The sequence below is a fragment of the Poecilia reticulata genome, chromosome 11, assembly GCF_904066995.2.
Source record: "Poecilia reticulata chromosome 11, P_reticulata-male-v2, whole genome shotgun sequence".
Classification (NCBI taxonomy): domain Eukaryota; kingdom Metazoa; phylum Chordata; class Actinopteri; order Cyprinodontiformes; family Poeciliidae; genus Poecilia; species Poecilia reticulata.
The window spans coordinates 24,128,489-24,145,999 of NC_088840.1; the positions used below are offsets into that span (position 1 = coordinate 24,128,489).

Below are 17,511 nucleotides of genomic sequence, written 5' to 3' on the forward strand. Positions count from 1 at the left end.
AGTTATTTCAGATGATACATGCATAATGTGAAAGGCTCTGCACAAAACACAATTTCCATGAAAGATTGGTGAAAGTTGGATTGTTTTGATGGCAACTTATCAAAACAATCATTAATTTATTAATTTACATTAGTAAATTAATAAATCTGGATTTTTAATGAGTTGTAAAACTATACGTAACACACAGAAAATACACCACTCATAAGGTAGCAATATCTGTTTCTCTATTTCAAGCCTATTTAAAACCTCAGTTCCTTACACACACACGTGCATTACGTCGTGACGACCACTAGGCGGCGGCAAAACTCAGCCGTTTGAATGGACTCGGGTTGTTGGGCTCCGAGAGCTTATCAGGCTGTCTGGGTGTGTTTGACTTTCTGCTCTTCTCTTCTGTCACAGTAAGACGGTGACTCTTACATCATCGCTGCAAAACATCTCTCAACAGGTCGAGGTGACAATGTCGGTGTTTGCTCGTTTTTTTTCTACTTTTAATACTTTAGCTCGTAAGCTAACACATTAACCGTCTCCGGGTTAGCGTTTGAGCGTCACCATGGTGACGAACCGTGGTCGAGCCAAAAGCAGAAGGGATGTAGTTCGGAACCGCAAGCTGAAAAAGAAGGCAGCCAAGGTCTCCAAGACACCCCAGCGAGGCCGGAAAGAGACCAGCATAAGGACAGCGGTGACTCGTTCAAAGACGAAAAAGCTTCCCAAAGTCAGTGTGTTAATATTGCTGCATTTTTTAAGTTTTTAATTTTTAGCTGTTGGTCAGAACGAACCAACCAACGAAAGCAAAACAGGAAATATAAATCTTATAAAAGCATTGCAAAATATTATATTTATATAAAAAAGATATATAGTGGGGTATAAGAAATTTTCTCCACATGTAAATGGTGTTTTTTTTCTTAATTTTTATTTGTTGACAGTAAATTGCTTTAGCTCTGTTATGATCCAGGTCTATGTTTACATAACATTTTCCTTAATTTTTTCTTACTTGTTTTCACCTTTGTCTGCTTACGAAAGCGTTTTCCGCTTCTGTGAGTATTGAATGTATAGTTTATATTAACATGAAACATTAATAAACACAACAGTAACTGATAACATTGTGTTTTTAGCTTGGAATGTTTTAATTTCTTTAAGAGCATAACTATGTAGCTATTACGTTTGTTTTTAATATAATTGCAAGATTTTTTTCAAACATTTTCCTGTATTTAAATTTATTTTAAGGGAATTAATAACTACTGCTTTAAAAACTACGTGAATGTTGATGTTTTGAATACTTAATAGCAGAAACTCTAATTGATTTTAATAAATAATGTTCAACATCATTCAAATTAATTTTGCTGGGTGTGCTAATCAAATTAATAAAAAATACAAACTGAAACTGAAATCAAATAAATGAGAAATGCAAACTGAAACTGAAAATCAAATAATTATGCATAAAAGATTCCTCAAAATATTAAATATAAATCTGTAAAATTTTATCCAGCTTTCTTATTTGCTGTTTCATATAACTACAACAAAAATGGTATACCTTTTATATCTTAATCTTAATGAATACATGAAAAAATGTGCATGTTTCAGGTCAGTATTGCTCTTTTGTTTTCTTTGTGATGATCTGACTGACTGGTTAAACAAACAATTTCTAAAGGTGTTGTTTAATATATTACTTCTAGTAATTAATGGACAATGTATTTAAAGTGTCAAGACTTCAGACAGATCTCAGTGCCAAATATCACCAACGGTGTCGGATGAGAAACAGGGGAGGGAGTAAAATGTGTATTTTTTGCAAGTAAAATGGTTGTAGCAATATTTATCAATATTCTCCACATGATTTACTGATACAGTTACTGTAGCCCTTAACAACCGGCATTCTGCTATTCTGTAATACATACATGATTAACAGTAACAGATACTAACCTATGAAATGTTCTTTAGAGAGTTCCTTCCAAGAAAGAAGAAGAGAATCGCACTAATTCACACACACGTGATGAAGAAGTTGCAAAAAAAGCTGCAAGAAAAGTCATCAGGTCAGACATACAGGACTTTGTTATATAAAAATATAAAAAGTTAATCAGTTTTTTATGTTGGAACCCCAGTGTTCATAAGATTGCTTGTAAAAGGTTTGCTTGATGTAGTTTATACGTTTGATGAAGTTGGGGAAATATTCATTGACGCTTATACCAATATTTCTGATTTGGTTGAGTTTTTTAAACCTCAATCCTCAGACTCCAAAAATTAACATTTTTAGCACCAATTCTAATAATCAAATAAGTCAATAATCATTGTTTGTTCTTTGTTCAGACAAAGAACAAACAATGTTCTTTGTCTGAACATTGTCTGTTCAGACAAATAACAAACAATGGCATGAATCACAAATGATCTAAACTATGATGCTAGTGTTTATTGTTTTCTTCAGCTTTTCTTTTCAGTTTCCTTATACAGATGTTTGTCTTGTGTTGACAGGAGGTCTTCAAGACTTAAGAACCTTACAGGTAAGACATGTTTTTTTCTTACATATTAAATATAAGTACTGCTAAACTTTGAATTCAATTTAATTCATATTCAAATGTACCCTATAAATTCCACAGGGAAATTAAATAAAAGTTATAACCTTTGGAGAAAAAGTTGTAACATATGTTAAAGTTCTAATTCAAATGGATATTTGAATGAAAATCTGTCCTCATTAGTTTATACAAAGCTCAGTTTAGCATTTTATTTCTTTTTATTTTATATAAGTCCACATTTTGATTTATCCAAATAAATCCAGAGGTTTCCTCTTGGCCTCCTTCAGTCTCAGGTATACATACATGGAATAGTTTTACATGGAATATAGAATCTAAACACATACATGTTGTCATGTAAGGAGGTAAGAAGAATGGGATCAGGAAGAGTCCCAGGAAAACCACACCGACGACTACATACGAGGCCTCCAAAAAGTTTGACGCCATCAACAGCAAGTAAGACGACTCAGTAAAATAAACAGGAAGGATAACACTGTTCAAACAACTGCATCAGTTTCATCTTGATGCAGTTTTTAAAATGACCTTAAATAAAAATGAATAGATATTTTTGGTTTATTCATTTGTTTTTTTAGCAGTGAAATGTGTGCAGATGTAATATGTGTGTCTTTACTCGTGGACTTGCCGGGCAACAAGTCTTCTTTAAGAAAATGTTGTTTAATGATACGCATGTGAACGGTCACATTTATGTTTAATTGTTGCTGTTGTATTGGTTATTAGCGACAGTATCTTATGTTGGGGAGGAAAATAAGACTGTGACAAAAACAGATTTGATCTTCAATATTCATACATCTTGATTATCATTTCTCTGCAGCCACGGAGACCAGAAGGATACCACCAATCAGAAGAAGAAAAAACGACTGATTAGGAACAAGAAAGATGGAGTAAGTCTGGACTAAAAACCATCAACATAATTATTTATTTACTTCATTTGCAGCCACCGTAGAAGCTTCAACCTTCAGTTATTTCTAGTCTTTTTGTAGTAAATGGACACAAAAAAGTCTCATGATAGAATGGAACCAAATTTGCTCATGAAATAATATTGGACTCTATTATTTAAGAAAATATTATCAACTTTATCTTCAGTTTTTTATGTTTAATTTGCAAACATTATTATTATTATTGTTATTATTGTTATTGTTCTTGTTATTATCATCATCATTATTAGTAGTAGTAGTAGTTTCTTTTTAATGAAAATATGATGCAGCATAGTGGTAATATCACTTGCATACTTTTAATTAATTTTGTTCTAAGATGTTAAAAATGGAACCAAAGTCTTGAAACAATTGCAAAGTTTGAATTGGGTGACTTTCATAAATAAGTCAACCTTTTCTGTATGTTTTTGAAGAAGCTGCATCTGAACGCAGCTCCCAGCAGGTCCCAGCAGCTCCCAGCAGCTCTCTGCAGCATGGGTTTGTTTTGACAGCATGCTCTCATGCTGTGTTTACATTCTGCAGCAGCTTTAAAGCCCCGGTTCATGCTGTACTCAGTCTGTATGGGTGGGCACCCTGTCTTATCAGCTCTCTGTGAGGGAGGTGCACCCAGCTGCACGCTGACTTTCCTCTCTGCTCACAGCTCCTGGGGAGGAGATGACAACTCTATCAGCTGCCAACATATTGGGGGAGGGAGAGGGGGAGCAGCTGAGAGTGTGAGGAGCATCAGAGTGTGTTTATGTGGTTATGTCACAACAGGTTGACAAAGTTTAGATCTTCTTGGTTGTGAGGCATCGTTCTCAACTGGTGTGCACTCATTTCTGTCAATCCCTCTATTTTATCCAACTGAAACAGCAACAGAGAGCAGATTTCACTGAGATATAGTTGTAATCAAAGGTCCCATGTGGAAATCAGGACATGGGAGGAGTGCCATGATGGATGAAAATGCTTAACCAAGGATTCAGCTGTTTATCTCTCCTTTTTAGCCTCTCTAGATGTTGGAACTGAGGCATCCTTTACAAAGTGTGTAAACCCATTTAAAAAAAACACTGTTTCTGACAACATGTCAATAGACTCCCTTGTCTCTCGGAGTTTCTGTAAATTATTACTATATTTGATTTCACTGAGCTGTTGCCTTGCATCAAGAAGGTTCTGGGTTCGATTCCCGGCCCCGGGTCTTTCTGCATGGAGTTTGCATGTTCTCCCTGTGCATGCGTGGGTGTTCTGCGGGTGCTCCGGTTTCCTCCCACAGTCCAAAAAAAAAGACTGTCAAGTTAATTGGCCTCTCCAAATTGCCCCTAGGTGTGAGTGTGTGTGTGCATGGTTGTTTGTCCTGTGTGTTTCTGTGTTGCCCTGCGACAGACTGGTGACCTGTCCAGGGTGACCCCGCCTCTCGCCCGGAACGTTAGCTGGAGATAGGAACCAGCACCCCTCCCGACCCCACTAAGGGACAAGGGTGTAAAGAAAATGGATGGATGGATGGATGGATGGATGGATGGATGGATGGATGGATGGATGGATGGATGGATGGATGGATGGATGGATGGATGGATGGATGGATGGATGGATGGATGGATGGATGGATGGATGGATGGATGGATGGATGGATGGATGGATGGATGGATGGATGGATGATTTCACTGAGTAGTTTTTTTCTAATTATTTTTCATAGTTTCCCAAAAACAATTACAAAAACACTAAAACAAAGTTTTGTGATTAAACTGCTGTAAAATGTTACTTTGAAATCAAAACTTCTAAACCCTGATGTAATTTTGCTCCTTTTTTAAATAGGTATCTCCCTTAGTTTTATTAATGACATTTAAGCTGTATTTATGTATTTATAGAAGATTGCCTCTGAAAAACAGAAGTCAATAACACCAGAACCGCCGCAAACAGACCTCATTGACACCACAGATGATACCGGTTTGTACAAACATGAAGCAGTGAAGGAGAGGAAGAAACAAGATGGGTGTTTCATCATACTTTGTTCTTCTGTGGTATTTCCAGTTGATGATGTAGATAGTGGTATTGGAACAACTGCAGATGAGGACAGTAACTGGAGCGTGACTGAGAATTTTGATGCCACACATATAAAGGCCTCGTCTCCTTACCAGGGACCCAAAAGAGGTCAGTTCTGCTGTGTCTGTACTCTGAGCACAAAACATATGAAAAATGAACAGCATTTTGTCTAAAATAGTTAAGCACAGAGCAAGACATGAAATATTATCTTGTTAAATCTAGTTTAGGAGAGCTTATGTCAAAACACACAAAACACAAAATGTAACAACACAGCTGTATCACTTCCATTTTTACTTTAGGAAGGAACAATGAACCAGATAACAAGGAATACAATCATTAGTCTAATAAGATTTATTAAAATACTAAAAAATCAACCCAGTTCTGGATTTCTGTTCTGTTCTGTTCCTAAAAGGACATTTCCAGGTCAGTCCATCAGGAAAAAGCGTAACACGCAGGCGAAACTTCAGGTGAGACCGTGGATTCAACACTCTCTCTTCTTTAAGCAGTTTGAAAATTAATAGAAGAACAAGCATTTTTTTTAAATACACCATTAAACCCATCTAAATAAGCTCAAATTAGATGGAAATGCACTTGGAAGAGAGTGACTGCAAATATTAAAAATAAGAAATCTAATTGTACTTTAGTTTATTATAGACAACTTTCAAAAACACTCCAAAATTACATTCAACTCTTTGCTGACTGGTTAAAAAAAAGAAGCAAACAAACAAAAAACTATAGTTTTTTATTGTATTTCCTAAATATATAAGTGACGTGGCTCGTATTACAGAAATATATTGTTGTACTGAACCTGTTCAAGGTCAGGTTACTGCAAATCACGTTTTTGGAGTGTAATTCTGCTTTAATTTACTGAAAATATTTCTCAGTTATTCACACCTTAAATTATGATTCAGTGAAATATTTTACAAACTGATCTTGTTTCTCTTTGGTTGTTAAGAGACACGTGTGTGATTTTGTAAAACCTTCTCATTACTACTAATTTTGACCATTTACTGAATAATTTAAAACAGATTTATCTACAGCTATAAGTTTTAATAAAATCATTATGAATGATCGTGTGCTTTCTATACTTTTTTGCTATTTAAAATTATTTTTTCATTGCAAAAATATGATGCAATTGTAATGATTTTTAAAAACAAGATGATCACAGCAACAACCACATGACATAATTTGGTTGAAAATTTAACTCTGGGTCTTGTGGGCTTGGGCAAAGTGGTTTCACATTGGAATAACTGGTTCTTATTGTAAAATTGTTCAATACATGGAAAACTATTTGTTTCTATTGACCCCTGAAACCACTTTCCAAAACTGTTCAGGTCTAGTGAACCTAGGTATTTTAGTCTCTATGAAAAATATGTTCCTCTGTAGGTTAGAAAAAAACATGACCATAAATATGATAATGTGGGAAAAATAATTTTTTTAAAGTCATTGCAACTATATTTGTTCCCTCGTGGAAAAATTGCAGTTCAAATCCATCATTCACGGCCCGTTGATGCCAGGAATGTGTGTTTATTTTATCTTCTGACAGGAACTGCTTCTTTTCTGCTCAATCTGAGACACATATTTGTTTACTTCTTCTCTTTCCATCAGGGCCGCTCAGAATGTATGGTCGACTGACGACGCTGATTCAGATGATGAAAAGGCCTCTAGCAGGTCGGCAGAGACAATGAATCTCTTCACTGAGAACTGTAACGAGTTCTCTCTTTTGGTTTTTAGTGTCCAGTGTTAACAAAGACAGTAGAATAACTTTTATCAAAAAAATCCACTGGATCAGAATAAAAAAAGTCCAGGAATTAATTTACCGTGTAGATCCTTTTATTTATTTATTTATTTATTTATTTATTTATTTATTTTCATAAATAAAAAAAGGAAATCAGTTATTATACAAATTGGATAGAAACATCAACTCACTTGCAACTTTCTGAAAGTTGGTTAAGTTTATCTTTTATAATGTTGAACTTGCCCAGGTTTGACTTTTTAAATCTATTTGTTTACAAGAAATGTAAGTGCAGTTTCCCTTGATTGGTGTTTCTCCCCATATTTTACCAATTATCATGCTTTTTTAACTCCACTTCAGCAACTGCCATGCACTCGACCTGCGTACGGAGGAGCTTTATAGTCCTCGCAGAGACAAGCTGGCCATGGGAGCAGGTCTGGCAGACATTGATCCCATGGCTATTGATCGGATGGTAAGTTACAACACAACTATCATATCTGTCACTCACCGGTGTGAGATCCTCTATTCTGCACTTCAACATTTTTATTGTTTACAATATGTGATTTTCTTGCAAATATATATGTACTTGATTCTCTTTTTCCCTTCCTTGTTACTTTTATTTTCTCTTCAGGTGGGCTTTGACAGCATCGGTGGGCTGTCGGGTCACATCTCAGCTCTGAAGGAGATGGTTGTCTTCCCTCTTCTCTACCCAGAAGTCTTTGATAATTTCAAGATTCAGCCTCCCAGGTGAGTCACACAGACGATAAAGAACTTTACAGGATTTATGTTAATTCTCAAACACTAAATTATGTTCAGCTTTAATTTATTTAAACCCAAATAAAAAACATGGTTTTGTCCCTTTTTTTCAGGGGCTGTCTGTTCTATGGCCCGCCAGGGACTGGGAAAACACTGGTTGCCCGGGCATTGGCCAATGAATGCAGCCATGGCAACGAAAAGGTGTCCTTCTTCATGAGGAAAGGAGCTGACTGCCTCAGCAAGTGGGTGGGCGAGTCGGAGCGGCAGCTGAGGCTGCTGTTTGAGCAGGTAAAGGTAACTTTAAAGTTATCTGATGTTACTGCGCTGCCCCCTTGTGGCTGGTTGCAAAGAGGGGTGAAAAAATAGGTTCAAGACTTACAAAGATTCAACAATTTCATCAGTTTTTGAAATAAAAACAAATACATTACATCAAAAACATGCTATGCTTTTGTTCGTTCTTTAGGCGTATCAGAAACGTCCCTCCATCATCTTCTTTGATGAGATTGATGGCTTGGCTCCTGTTCGATCCAGCAGACAAGATCAGATTCACAGGTCTTCATAGTCCTTAAATGCACATATTTTATCTTGATGCTTTTTCTGTGGCTGTAAATAATAACACATTTATTTTTAAACTTCTGCAGCTCTATTGTGTCAACTCTGCTGGCTCTGATGGACGGGTTGGACGGTCGAGGAGAGATTGTGGTGATCGGAGCGACAAACAGGCTGGACTCCATCGACCCAGCTCTGCGGCGTCCAGGACGCTTTGATAGGGAGTTTCTGTTTGGCCTTCCTGACAAAGAGGTAAAACTTTATTCTTTATTTACATTTCGTCATCTGCCTGAAGTTTCTAACTTAGTTTCTATAGTTTGCAAGTGTATATTTTATAAGAAGCTTGTACTACTATCAGTTAATTACAATTTTTGGAAGTGTTGAATATTGGAAGTGTTTAATTTTCAATACTTGTACAGTTTCACTGGAATTCTAAGCTGTGTAATTTTTTGCTCCTTGTGTTTCAGTCTCGTAAAGAGATTTTGAAGATCCACACACGGCTGTGGAAACCTCCTCCTTCAGAAGACTTTCTGGATGAGCTTGCCGAAAAATGTGTGGGTAGGTGGGATGAAAATCACATGCTGTGTAATTCGCCACATTTATTTTTTTTAATGAAGTGACCTCACCGAATCCTTAATTGCTGCAGGTTACTGCGGTGCCGACATCAGGGCGGTGTGCACCGAGGCGGCGCTGTGCGCCCTGCGGCGCCGCTACCCACAGATCTACGGCACCTCGCAGAAGCTCTTGCTGGACGTCTCCTCCATCTCTGTTAGCAGCTGCGACTTCGTGGCGGCTATGAGGAAGATGAAGCCGGCGTCGCAACGCTCCAACGCCTGCCCTACAAAACCGCTGTCAGCGGTGGTCCAGCCCCTGCTGCGCTCAGCCCTCAGCCACATCCTGGAGGTTCTGCAGAAGCTGTTTCCACACGCTGAGCAGGGGATGAAGAGGAAGAGGGAAACGGGTGAGTGAGTGCTGAATGCTGGAAGCATCTCTCTTGGGTTATTATATGGAATCAAATTCAGAATTTTTACATCTGTGTCTTTGTGCAAGATCTGACTTCTGGTATCTTCGATGATGGTCTAATGAGTAGTGGAGATGAAGGAACCTCAACCTGCAGCATTTCTGCTCCGTCCACCTCCCAGAGCAAAAACTTCCTGCATTTTGCTAGGTGAAACATCATCCTGGGCTGGCACAGAACTCTATCTAACATAAAACAATATGTAATATGTATGTTAACTTAAACTATAAATGCCTTCGTACTCTGTTCTGTTGGCTCCTGCAGGAGTGCTGTCAAACACCCAACGTCCCACCGCCCCCGAATGCTCCTGGCTGGTCGCCCGGACGCTGGTCAGACGTCCCACCTGGCCCCTGCAATTCTGCACGCCCTGGAGCGTTTCACTGTCCACAGCCTGGATTCTGCGGTGTTGTTTGGTTTCAGCTGGACCTCTCCCGAGGAAGCCTGTGCGCAGGTAATTGTTAGATAAGACCACACAGATGCTATCACGAATTCATAGACTTTATTGTAGTGCAAATTATTGAGCACCTATACTCATAGCTCAAGATGTGTGTATCTTTCTGAAGGATTTGATTTCCTGCAGATTTATTTCAAATTTGGATATGGAATGTCTAAATCAGGTCTTATTTTTCTAATTAGACTCAACTGCAAGGCTTTTACAGTAATGTTTAAGCTATTTTATAAAAATGTTAATTTACACATAGAGGCTGAAACTTTGCTATTATATTTACCAACCTGCTCACCACAAAGTGAACTATTGTTCTTCAGCAACATTTGATGGTGGTTAAAAGAAACTGCAGAAAGAATCAAAAGAAATAACAGGACAATTTAGAAAAAAAACTAAATTAAAGCTTTAAAGTGAGTGCCTCCCCTTATCAGGTGTTCTGCGAGGCCAAACGGACATCTCCCAGCATCCTCTACATCCCCCACATCCAGCAGTGGTGGGACACAGCAGGATCAGCACTTAGAGCCTCGTTTCTCAGCTTGCTGGGCAGCATCCCCTCTTTTTCTCCCATCCTCCTTCTCGCCACCTGCAGCGTTCCTCACCAGCAGCTCGACACAGAGGTGAAGAAGCCTTAAAGTTTCTTTTACCTCTTCTGTGAATTCACTTATTTTATGCTGTTTCTTTGAGTTATTATTGAAAGCAGGAAAACAAAGCCAGAAAAAAATCATTTCAGGGAAGAAAAATTAACTTATTATACCTAAACATATCTTGTTTTATCATCAGATACAAACTCTGTTTCGGGAGGAGTATGGGGAGATATATACAATGACTGTTCCCTCCCGGCAGGAGAGAACAGAGTTTTTTGAGGATCTTATTTTGAACCAGGCGGCTGAACCTCCACCATCTAAGAATAAAGGAAGTATGTGACACAGAGCACCATGTATGTGTCCATGGTGCTTTGTTCCACTCATATGCTGACTATTGTATACCAAGCATTCAGTAACAGTTTAAAAAGTTAGCCTAATTCACCTGCTCATCTGCCATCAGTGACCCAGAACATGGAGATCCTTCCTGTGGCCCCACTTCCTCCCCTAAGACAGATGACCGAGCAGGAGCGCCTCCGTGTGGAGGAGCAGGAAGAGGACGTGCTGCGGGAACTCCGCCTCTTCCTCCGTAACCTCACAGAGCGACTGATGGTGGACCGCCGCTTCAAGGCCTTCACCAAACCTGTCGACATAGAGGAGGTAATTGCATCCTTTTTTTTTTCCTTTTTAAAAAAATCAAGCTCTAAGAGCAATAATTAAGCCAAACCTGTATAACATTTATATACATTTATCATTTAAGATGAAAACATTTTTGTCTGTATGTTTTACCCAAAATTTCTCAAGTGGCATAGTTTTAGCTTCACCTCCTTCAAATTCACTAAATGAATGCTATGTTATTGCATTTTAGGCAATAAAGTGTTTATTTTCTTATTTAAAAGGGAATTTAATTATTTACTTTTCATATTTAACTGTGTTTCCATTATTGTATAAAATGGCTTTTCTGGAAACCCTGTAGGCATGCAGTTTAAAACTAAAACAAAGTTAATATTAGGTAATTGTGCTCCTGCTGTTTTAGAAACAGTGTAAAACCATAAACTGTCCATCTTCCAGGTCCCAGACTACCTCATGGTGATCCAGAAGCCCATGGACCTCTCCACCCTGCTGTACAACATTGATGAACATAAATATGTCACCGTTGATGAGTTCTTGTCAGACGCAGACCTCATCTGGCAGAACGCTCTTGAGTACAACCCGGACAGAGACCCAGCAGGTGGGAGTAAATACATAATGAACTCAATGCTTTAAGGACATTTAAGAACCATCCGAGGTTTAATGCTGAGCATGCTTTTCAAGCTCCAGATGCTTTTGATGTGGGCTAGAAGTGACAAGCCCTTTGTATAAAGTGGTATCATTTTAAAATGACAGAGTGCAGAGCTTTTGAAGGAAATTAAAGCTAAACTATATATAAGGTTTTTTGAACTTTCTTTATTGTGTGTGCCATTTTGCTTTACCAAAAAATATTAGATTATCCCTTAGAGTTTTACCTAATGTGAATTCACAGTTTATATATTTTAATATTTCTGTGAAATGGTTTGCTTGAGTCAGATCGTCACATCCGTCACCGAGCCTGCGCCCTGAAAGACACAATGCGAGTCATCATCAGAGATGAACTGGACAAGGATTTCCAGAGGATCTGCGAGGAAATTCGAGAGTCTCGGCTTGATAGAGGTAAAACTTTGTTCACTGCAGCCAAACTACACCAGGTTTTCAGCATGGACTCCCAATTTTATTCTTACAAAGGCTATTTAGTTCTGAAGTAATAAAACATCCCTTTGAATTAAAAATGTCTCCTATGATATGTATTTACATAGTCAGTGCTTTTTTTTTTTAAAGCTTCCAACCCATAAATTAAGACTTTTATTTTTATGACAGCATTATCCCACAGAGGCAGAGCTACTCTAGAGTTGACCAATGGCTTCTACAACTCTGTGTTCCCCAGAAACAGCACTGGACCTCAACGTAAGCCTTGATAAAAATTCTGTCTTGAAAAGACAATGTTACTTAACACCAAAATGTAGCTTTTTTAAAGGTTTAAACTATCAATGGTTAGTATTCTTCCACAAAAAAATAAAATACTTGAATGGGTAATTATTTTTGCTCTTAACTTAAATACAGTCGTATTCAATAAATTAGAATAGCATGTCGATGAGAGTCATTTGTCTAATAGAAAGTGCCTTTTGAAAAAAACAAATCTTTAAATGGGTATAAAATGTAGTGTTCATTAAAACCACAGTTCTCTAGTAAAATTATTTTTCTATTTTTGTCTGACATATTATTCTAATCTTAAATGTGTTTTTATTAGCTGTAAGCGAAACTTCATTTAACAGAAATAAAGACTTAAAATCCTCAATTTATTACAAGATGTAATAGTATTTTTTTGTGTGTGTGTCTGAGCTAAATGAAACTAAAACACGAGAGAATATTAGACTGCAGGTCTTGTAAATTACCTTATTAACTTTCCTTTCACATCTTTTTCAGGGCTAACCAACATGTTGCGCGAAAACTGCAGTAGTGAAACAGACAACTATCCGCAGAATAGCAATTTTACACTAACATTTCTGTTGTGCAGTTAAGCCCTTATGAGTAAAACACAGACTAACTATGTAGTTGCAGTTTTTGTCACAAGCAGCCATTATTGTGGTGAAATGACTGGACTTGAAGACGGTTTTTAAATCCATCTGTATGCTGCAGGTTTAATAGCTTTCCAAGGTGCCTCTGTTAGCAAACTGTTCTCTCTTACTGGATAAATAATCATCACGTTGGCTTCAGACTTGACATGTAGCCTTTGCTATCGCTACTTTTGTCTCAGGTGGGCACTGGGTTCATTCACTGCATGAACTTGTCTGCCTTCCTCACTTTTTTTTGGCTTCATTGTAGTTATGGAAATTAATATTCATATTGTAAACTCCTAGCTAAAAAGGAAAAGCAAAAAAAAATTGTTTACTTGGTTAAATTAACTTACACAAATTTACAAAATGAATATCAGGTTTATTTTTCTGGTAGCAGCAATACAAAAAAGTCTAAGAAAATCAAACAGCATTATATTATGGAAAATACTTAATATGTATTCCTGTTTAGATCAAACTGATAAAAAAGAAACTACGTACCATTTTTAAATTCATATTTTAGAGGTGAAGTAAAGGTGCAATGACAGAGAGCCACAGAGTCTTTATTTAAATGTAAAGGCGTTAAAGTCACAGAACCGATGAGAAGAAGGGATAGAATCTGCAGATCTGACAGAAAGGAGAACAACGAATGAGAGAGAGAGTGCAGCTCAGGGAGAAAAGGCTAAAGCAGAACAAGAAGATCGAGTGAAGAGAGATTCAGATCCACTCCATCGCATTTCTTCTCTGTATAATGACCCTTCCAATCCTCTCTCTACCCTCAATCCCAACTCTCTTCTGACTTCTTTTTGCAGCACGTAAGAAAAAGTCTTTCAAATCGTCCCGAAAATCCAAGTGGAGCACTGGTGTCATTAAGAAGCGGCAACAAAAGAAGACAGCTTCAACCTCCTCAATGTCCAGCGTAACCAGTTCAGATTCAAGTACAGATGGGATGGGAAGGGAGAGTAGTTCTGTTGGCCAAAGCTCATCCAGTTTGTCAGACAGCAGCGATGATGACGAGAACATCTTCCTGAAGCTTAACAGGAACCATCGTGACTTTAAAGCTCTCCAAAAACGTCTAAAGCGAAGATTCAACGAGTCCAGCAGTAGCCGCAGCACTCCCAAAATTAAACTGAAGTCCAGGCAGCCTCCAAAGTCTGACCCAATCCGAAGGAAATCGTTGACGGAGTTTTATTTAAAGAAATTAGGTGTGTGTTTGTCTAACAGAGGTTTGGAGTGAAAGCTGGACCTCTAACTCAGGCTGTGTGACCGCCCTGCTCTTGCCCTACTACCTGGTCTTCATGGGACTGAGCTTCAAAACCCTGCAGTGTGCAAAACAGATAGTGAAAGTTCTGCTTCTGCTTCTGCTTTGCTTCTCCTGATGCTACTGAGCAAGATCTAAAGAGCAAACATTTCACAGTCAGGCAGAACTCTGGGCACAGAGCCAAACTGGCACAAAGCTGAGCCGAGAACAGATGCTCTCTGATATTCTGTCACAGAAATAAATGTTCACTTTAAATAACTCAAAAGAGAACCAGTTTTTGATTTACCCCACAGGATTATTTTAGTTTGAAATGCTGGTGTTTGTACTTGTACCCTGCAAACAAAAAAGCTTTACCTCTTGTTTTCCTTAATGTGACTGGTGCAGGATAAATATATTTAGATGCAAACAAAAATGAAGCTTTAATTAAAAAAATATATAGGTTTGATAAAAGAATTAAAGTTTACTTCTTAACTTTAATGTTATACGAAAATATATAATTGCGGTTATGTGTCTTGTCTTTGTTGTTTGCTGTGTGCACCCTTTAAAAACTGCAGTAAACCTTAACATCGTTTTTCAGCTAAAAGAAGAGCACCTTTCTTTTCTGTCTTCCTCAGAGAGGCAGAGAAAGACTGAGATGAGAACAAACAAGGCTGTTTTTGAGCAAATGCAGCAGTTCAACAAGAACAGATCTGAAGAGAGTGTTGACGAGCAAACACCCAACCTGGTAGTTGATCACAAAAAGCTCAAAGTAAGTTAACTCTGGCTATGTTTTAAGATGTTGGGCCTTTATTTTTAAAGATTTGCACTGCTAGCAATAAAATCCTGGCCATTTTTTGCCTGGGTTCTTAAAAGTCTGATTTAAATTAAGCACATTTCTACTGGGATTTTTTTTGTAACAGACCAGGTCTTAGTAGTGCATAATTTTGAATTTAAACAAAAATAATCCAGCTTTGCTCATTTGGAGACTGAGAATTTTAACCATTCTACTTTGCTCAAGCTCCTTTTTTTGGAGAGTCTCTGAATAAGTTAGCAACTGTAAAATATCCTAAAAGTGCCTGATACCGGTTAGCGATGATCACCCTTTTCGGGAACCAAGAAATGGAGTTCCCTTGTACTTTCTCAAAACTCAAAATTTGATGCATCATATTTATATCAATGCATGTTGAAATGTCTATTTCTAAGTGCTAATCTAAAATGACATCCCAAGCCTTAGCCCCGCCCCTTTTTGCTCTGATTGATCCTGTGAGGGTTCTAACGAGAAACAATTGGTTAAAAATATCTGCACATCTTTTGGAACATTTAACTAATATTTCACATTTGAAATCTATTATCAGTTTTAAATACACATTAAATACAATTTGATCATGTAATTTCTAAGTAACTGGATGTAGATTTTACCTTTTTGTTTTATGATGTTAGTTAAAATGGAGTAATCGTGGAGCTATATGAATGAACTGAAATGAATTAAAGTAATGTGTTTGCAGCTATTGTTTGCAGTCATTATTCTTGTTTTCTCCAGGAGCTGCTGAGCAGAGCAATAGTTAAAACAGAGGCCGCTGAGGTGGAGACTCTGGAGAAGTTTTATGCTCTGTTGGCTCAATCCATCTACAGACACAGAAACAACTACAACAAGACAGAGCTCATTAAGGTACATCAACCCCTCAGCTTTGTTTATTCAGGAACCTTTTAGATGGAGGCTACTTAAAAGAGTTCAGAAGTTGCTAAAGGCTATCACATGCTATTGTGTTATTTTAGCTGTTACATGATTTTATTATGGGCAAGTTGAGGTAAAAGCTGCTCAGCTAAAATTCATAGTTTAATGTTCCACAACATAACTGCCGAAAGACAAGTTTTGGTTTTAGATGGCTGTAAAGAAAAAGAAAAAAGCAAACTGATACTTTGTAGAGGAGTTTATTTGGCAAAAAAAAAATGCAACTGGTTTATTTAATTATTTATTTTTCCTCTTTTTTCTCTAGGAAATGAAGAAGGAAATTGAAAACTTCTCCTGAGCTATAATAATAAAACCCAAGTAAATTTAAATGTAGTTTTCTTTTGTTTTTATATTAAAGTGACAGTATTAATATGAGTTGTTTGAGCTTTAAATCATCTTATAATGTTATTCCCTAATCAAAAACATTCTTGGAGTGTTGCTTTGATTGTTTCATGCATGTTTGAGAAATCATTTAATTTCCCTTGGCAACCATTCAGCAGTGCAGAACGCTTGGGGGGCTGAGGATGAAGCTCCTCCTTGGAGCTGCAATTTTCAAACTTCCGAGCTACCGCCTCACAGAGCACTTCTCCCACGTGATTTCCCCTTTCAGCTCCCTCTGACTAGCCAGCACCAATTAGCAAACACCTGATGGAACTGTGCATCTGCTGAGCTCATTGTATGAGCTACTTCTCAGTGCAACATTGGTAAAAACATAAACGGGTTAATAGAGAAGGAATGTTGTGATGACTTCCTGAAGACGGAAAGTTGGAAGGAGTCAGAGGCCCATTCAAGGCGTTAAATTATGAAGTTGGTTTTTTTTAAGTCATATTTGAGATATGCAGCACTTTATAAGGACTGAAGGTGACATAGTTACTTGATTGTTCTACAAAATTTTACTATGTAGCTGGGAAGCACATGATACTGCCCCTTGAAAGTATATTTATAAATTGTAGCAATAATTCTAAATACCTCAGTATTTATAGTATTGCACCATATTCTCTAAAAATCTATTGCTTTGACATTTTACAAAAAAGTAAAGCCTCTGGCCAGTGTGTTTATTTACTGAATTTATCATGACATGCACTTTATAAAAGTGTTGTTCTGGGTAAATGAAAAACATTGACTATGTATTTTGTGTATCAGCCCACTAAAGTGTGCCTGTTTGTTTGTGTTTAGTTTAAGTCATTGTTAAGTATTTTTACTTTTAAGCACAGAACTGGATTTACATCCAATGATCTGTTATTAGGTTTCAGCTTCAAATGCAGCAAAGAGAGTATAAGAAAAAAAAATTGCTAAAATTTCACATGCTTTCTATTTGCTGATGTTAATAGATGACATGATTGGTTTAAATAAATAGT

At 37.3% G+C, this 17,511-nt stretch overlaps 1 protein-coding gene across 5 annotated transcripts; it reads left to right on the forward strand.

The window, feature by feature from the left end:
• The first annotated feature begins 276 nt into the window (after positions 1 to 276).
• LOC103472823 (ATPase family AAA domain-containing protein 2-like) lies at positions 277 to 16,528 on the forward strand. Of its 5 annotated transcripts, none has more exons than XM_081612670.1 (29): positions 277 to 363; positions 501 to 712; positions 1,936 to 2,027; positions 2,464 to 2,492; positions 2,864 to 2,957; positions 3,334 to 3,403; positions 5,296 to 5,374; positions 5,459 to 5,578; positions 5,883 to 5,937; positions 7,079 to 7,141; positions 7,566 to 7,677; positions 7,837 to 7,952; positions 8,075 to 8,249; positions 8,425 to 8,513; positions 8,603 to 8,762; positions 8,978 to 9,068; positions 9,157 to 9,471; positions 9,561 to 9,678; positions 9,793 to 9,979; positions 10,405 to 10,590; positions 10,754 to 10,889; positions 11,018 to 11,214; positions 11,626 to 11,785; positions 12,121 to 12,243; positions 12,448 to 12,534; positions 13,994 to 14,386; positions 15,057 to 15,190; positions 15,962 to 16,090; positions 16,419 to 16,528. In XM_081612670.1, exons 2-29 carry the CDS (start codon positions 551 to 553, stop codon positions 16,449 to 16,451), a joined length of 3,705 nt encoding a protein of 1,234 aa, XP_081468796.1. In that variant the 5' UTR covers positions 277 to 363; positions 501 to 550; the 3' UTR covers positions 16,452 to 16,528. The 5 variants fall into 5 exon arrangements, with proteins under 5 accessions (XP_081468796.1, XP_081468794.1, XP_081468797.1 ...); XM_081612668.1 differs by having other exon boundaries at positions 287 to 398; XM_081612669.1 differs by having other exon boundaries at positions 300 to 363; positions 446 to 712.
• Positions 16,529 to 17,511: the final 983 nt, after the last annotated feature.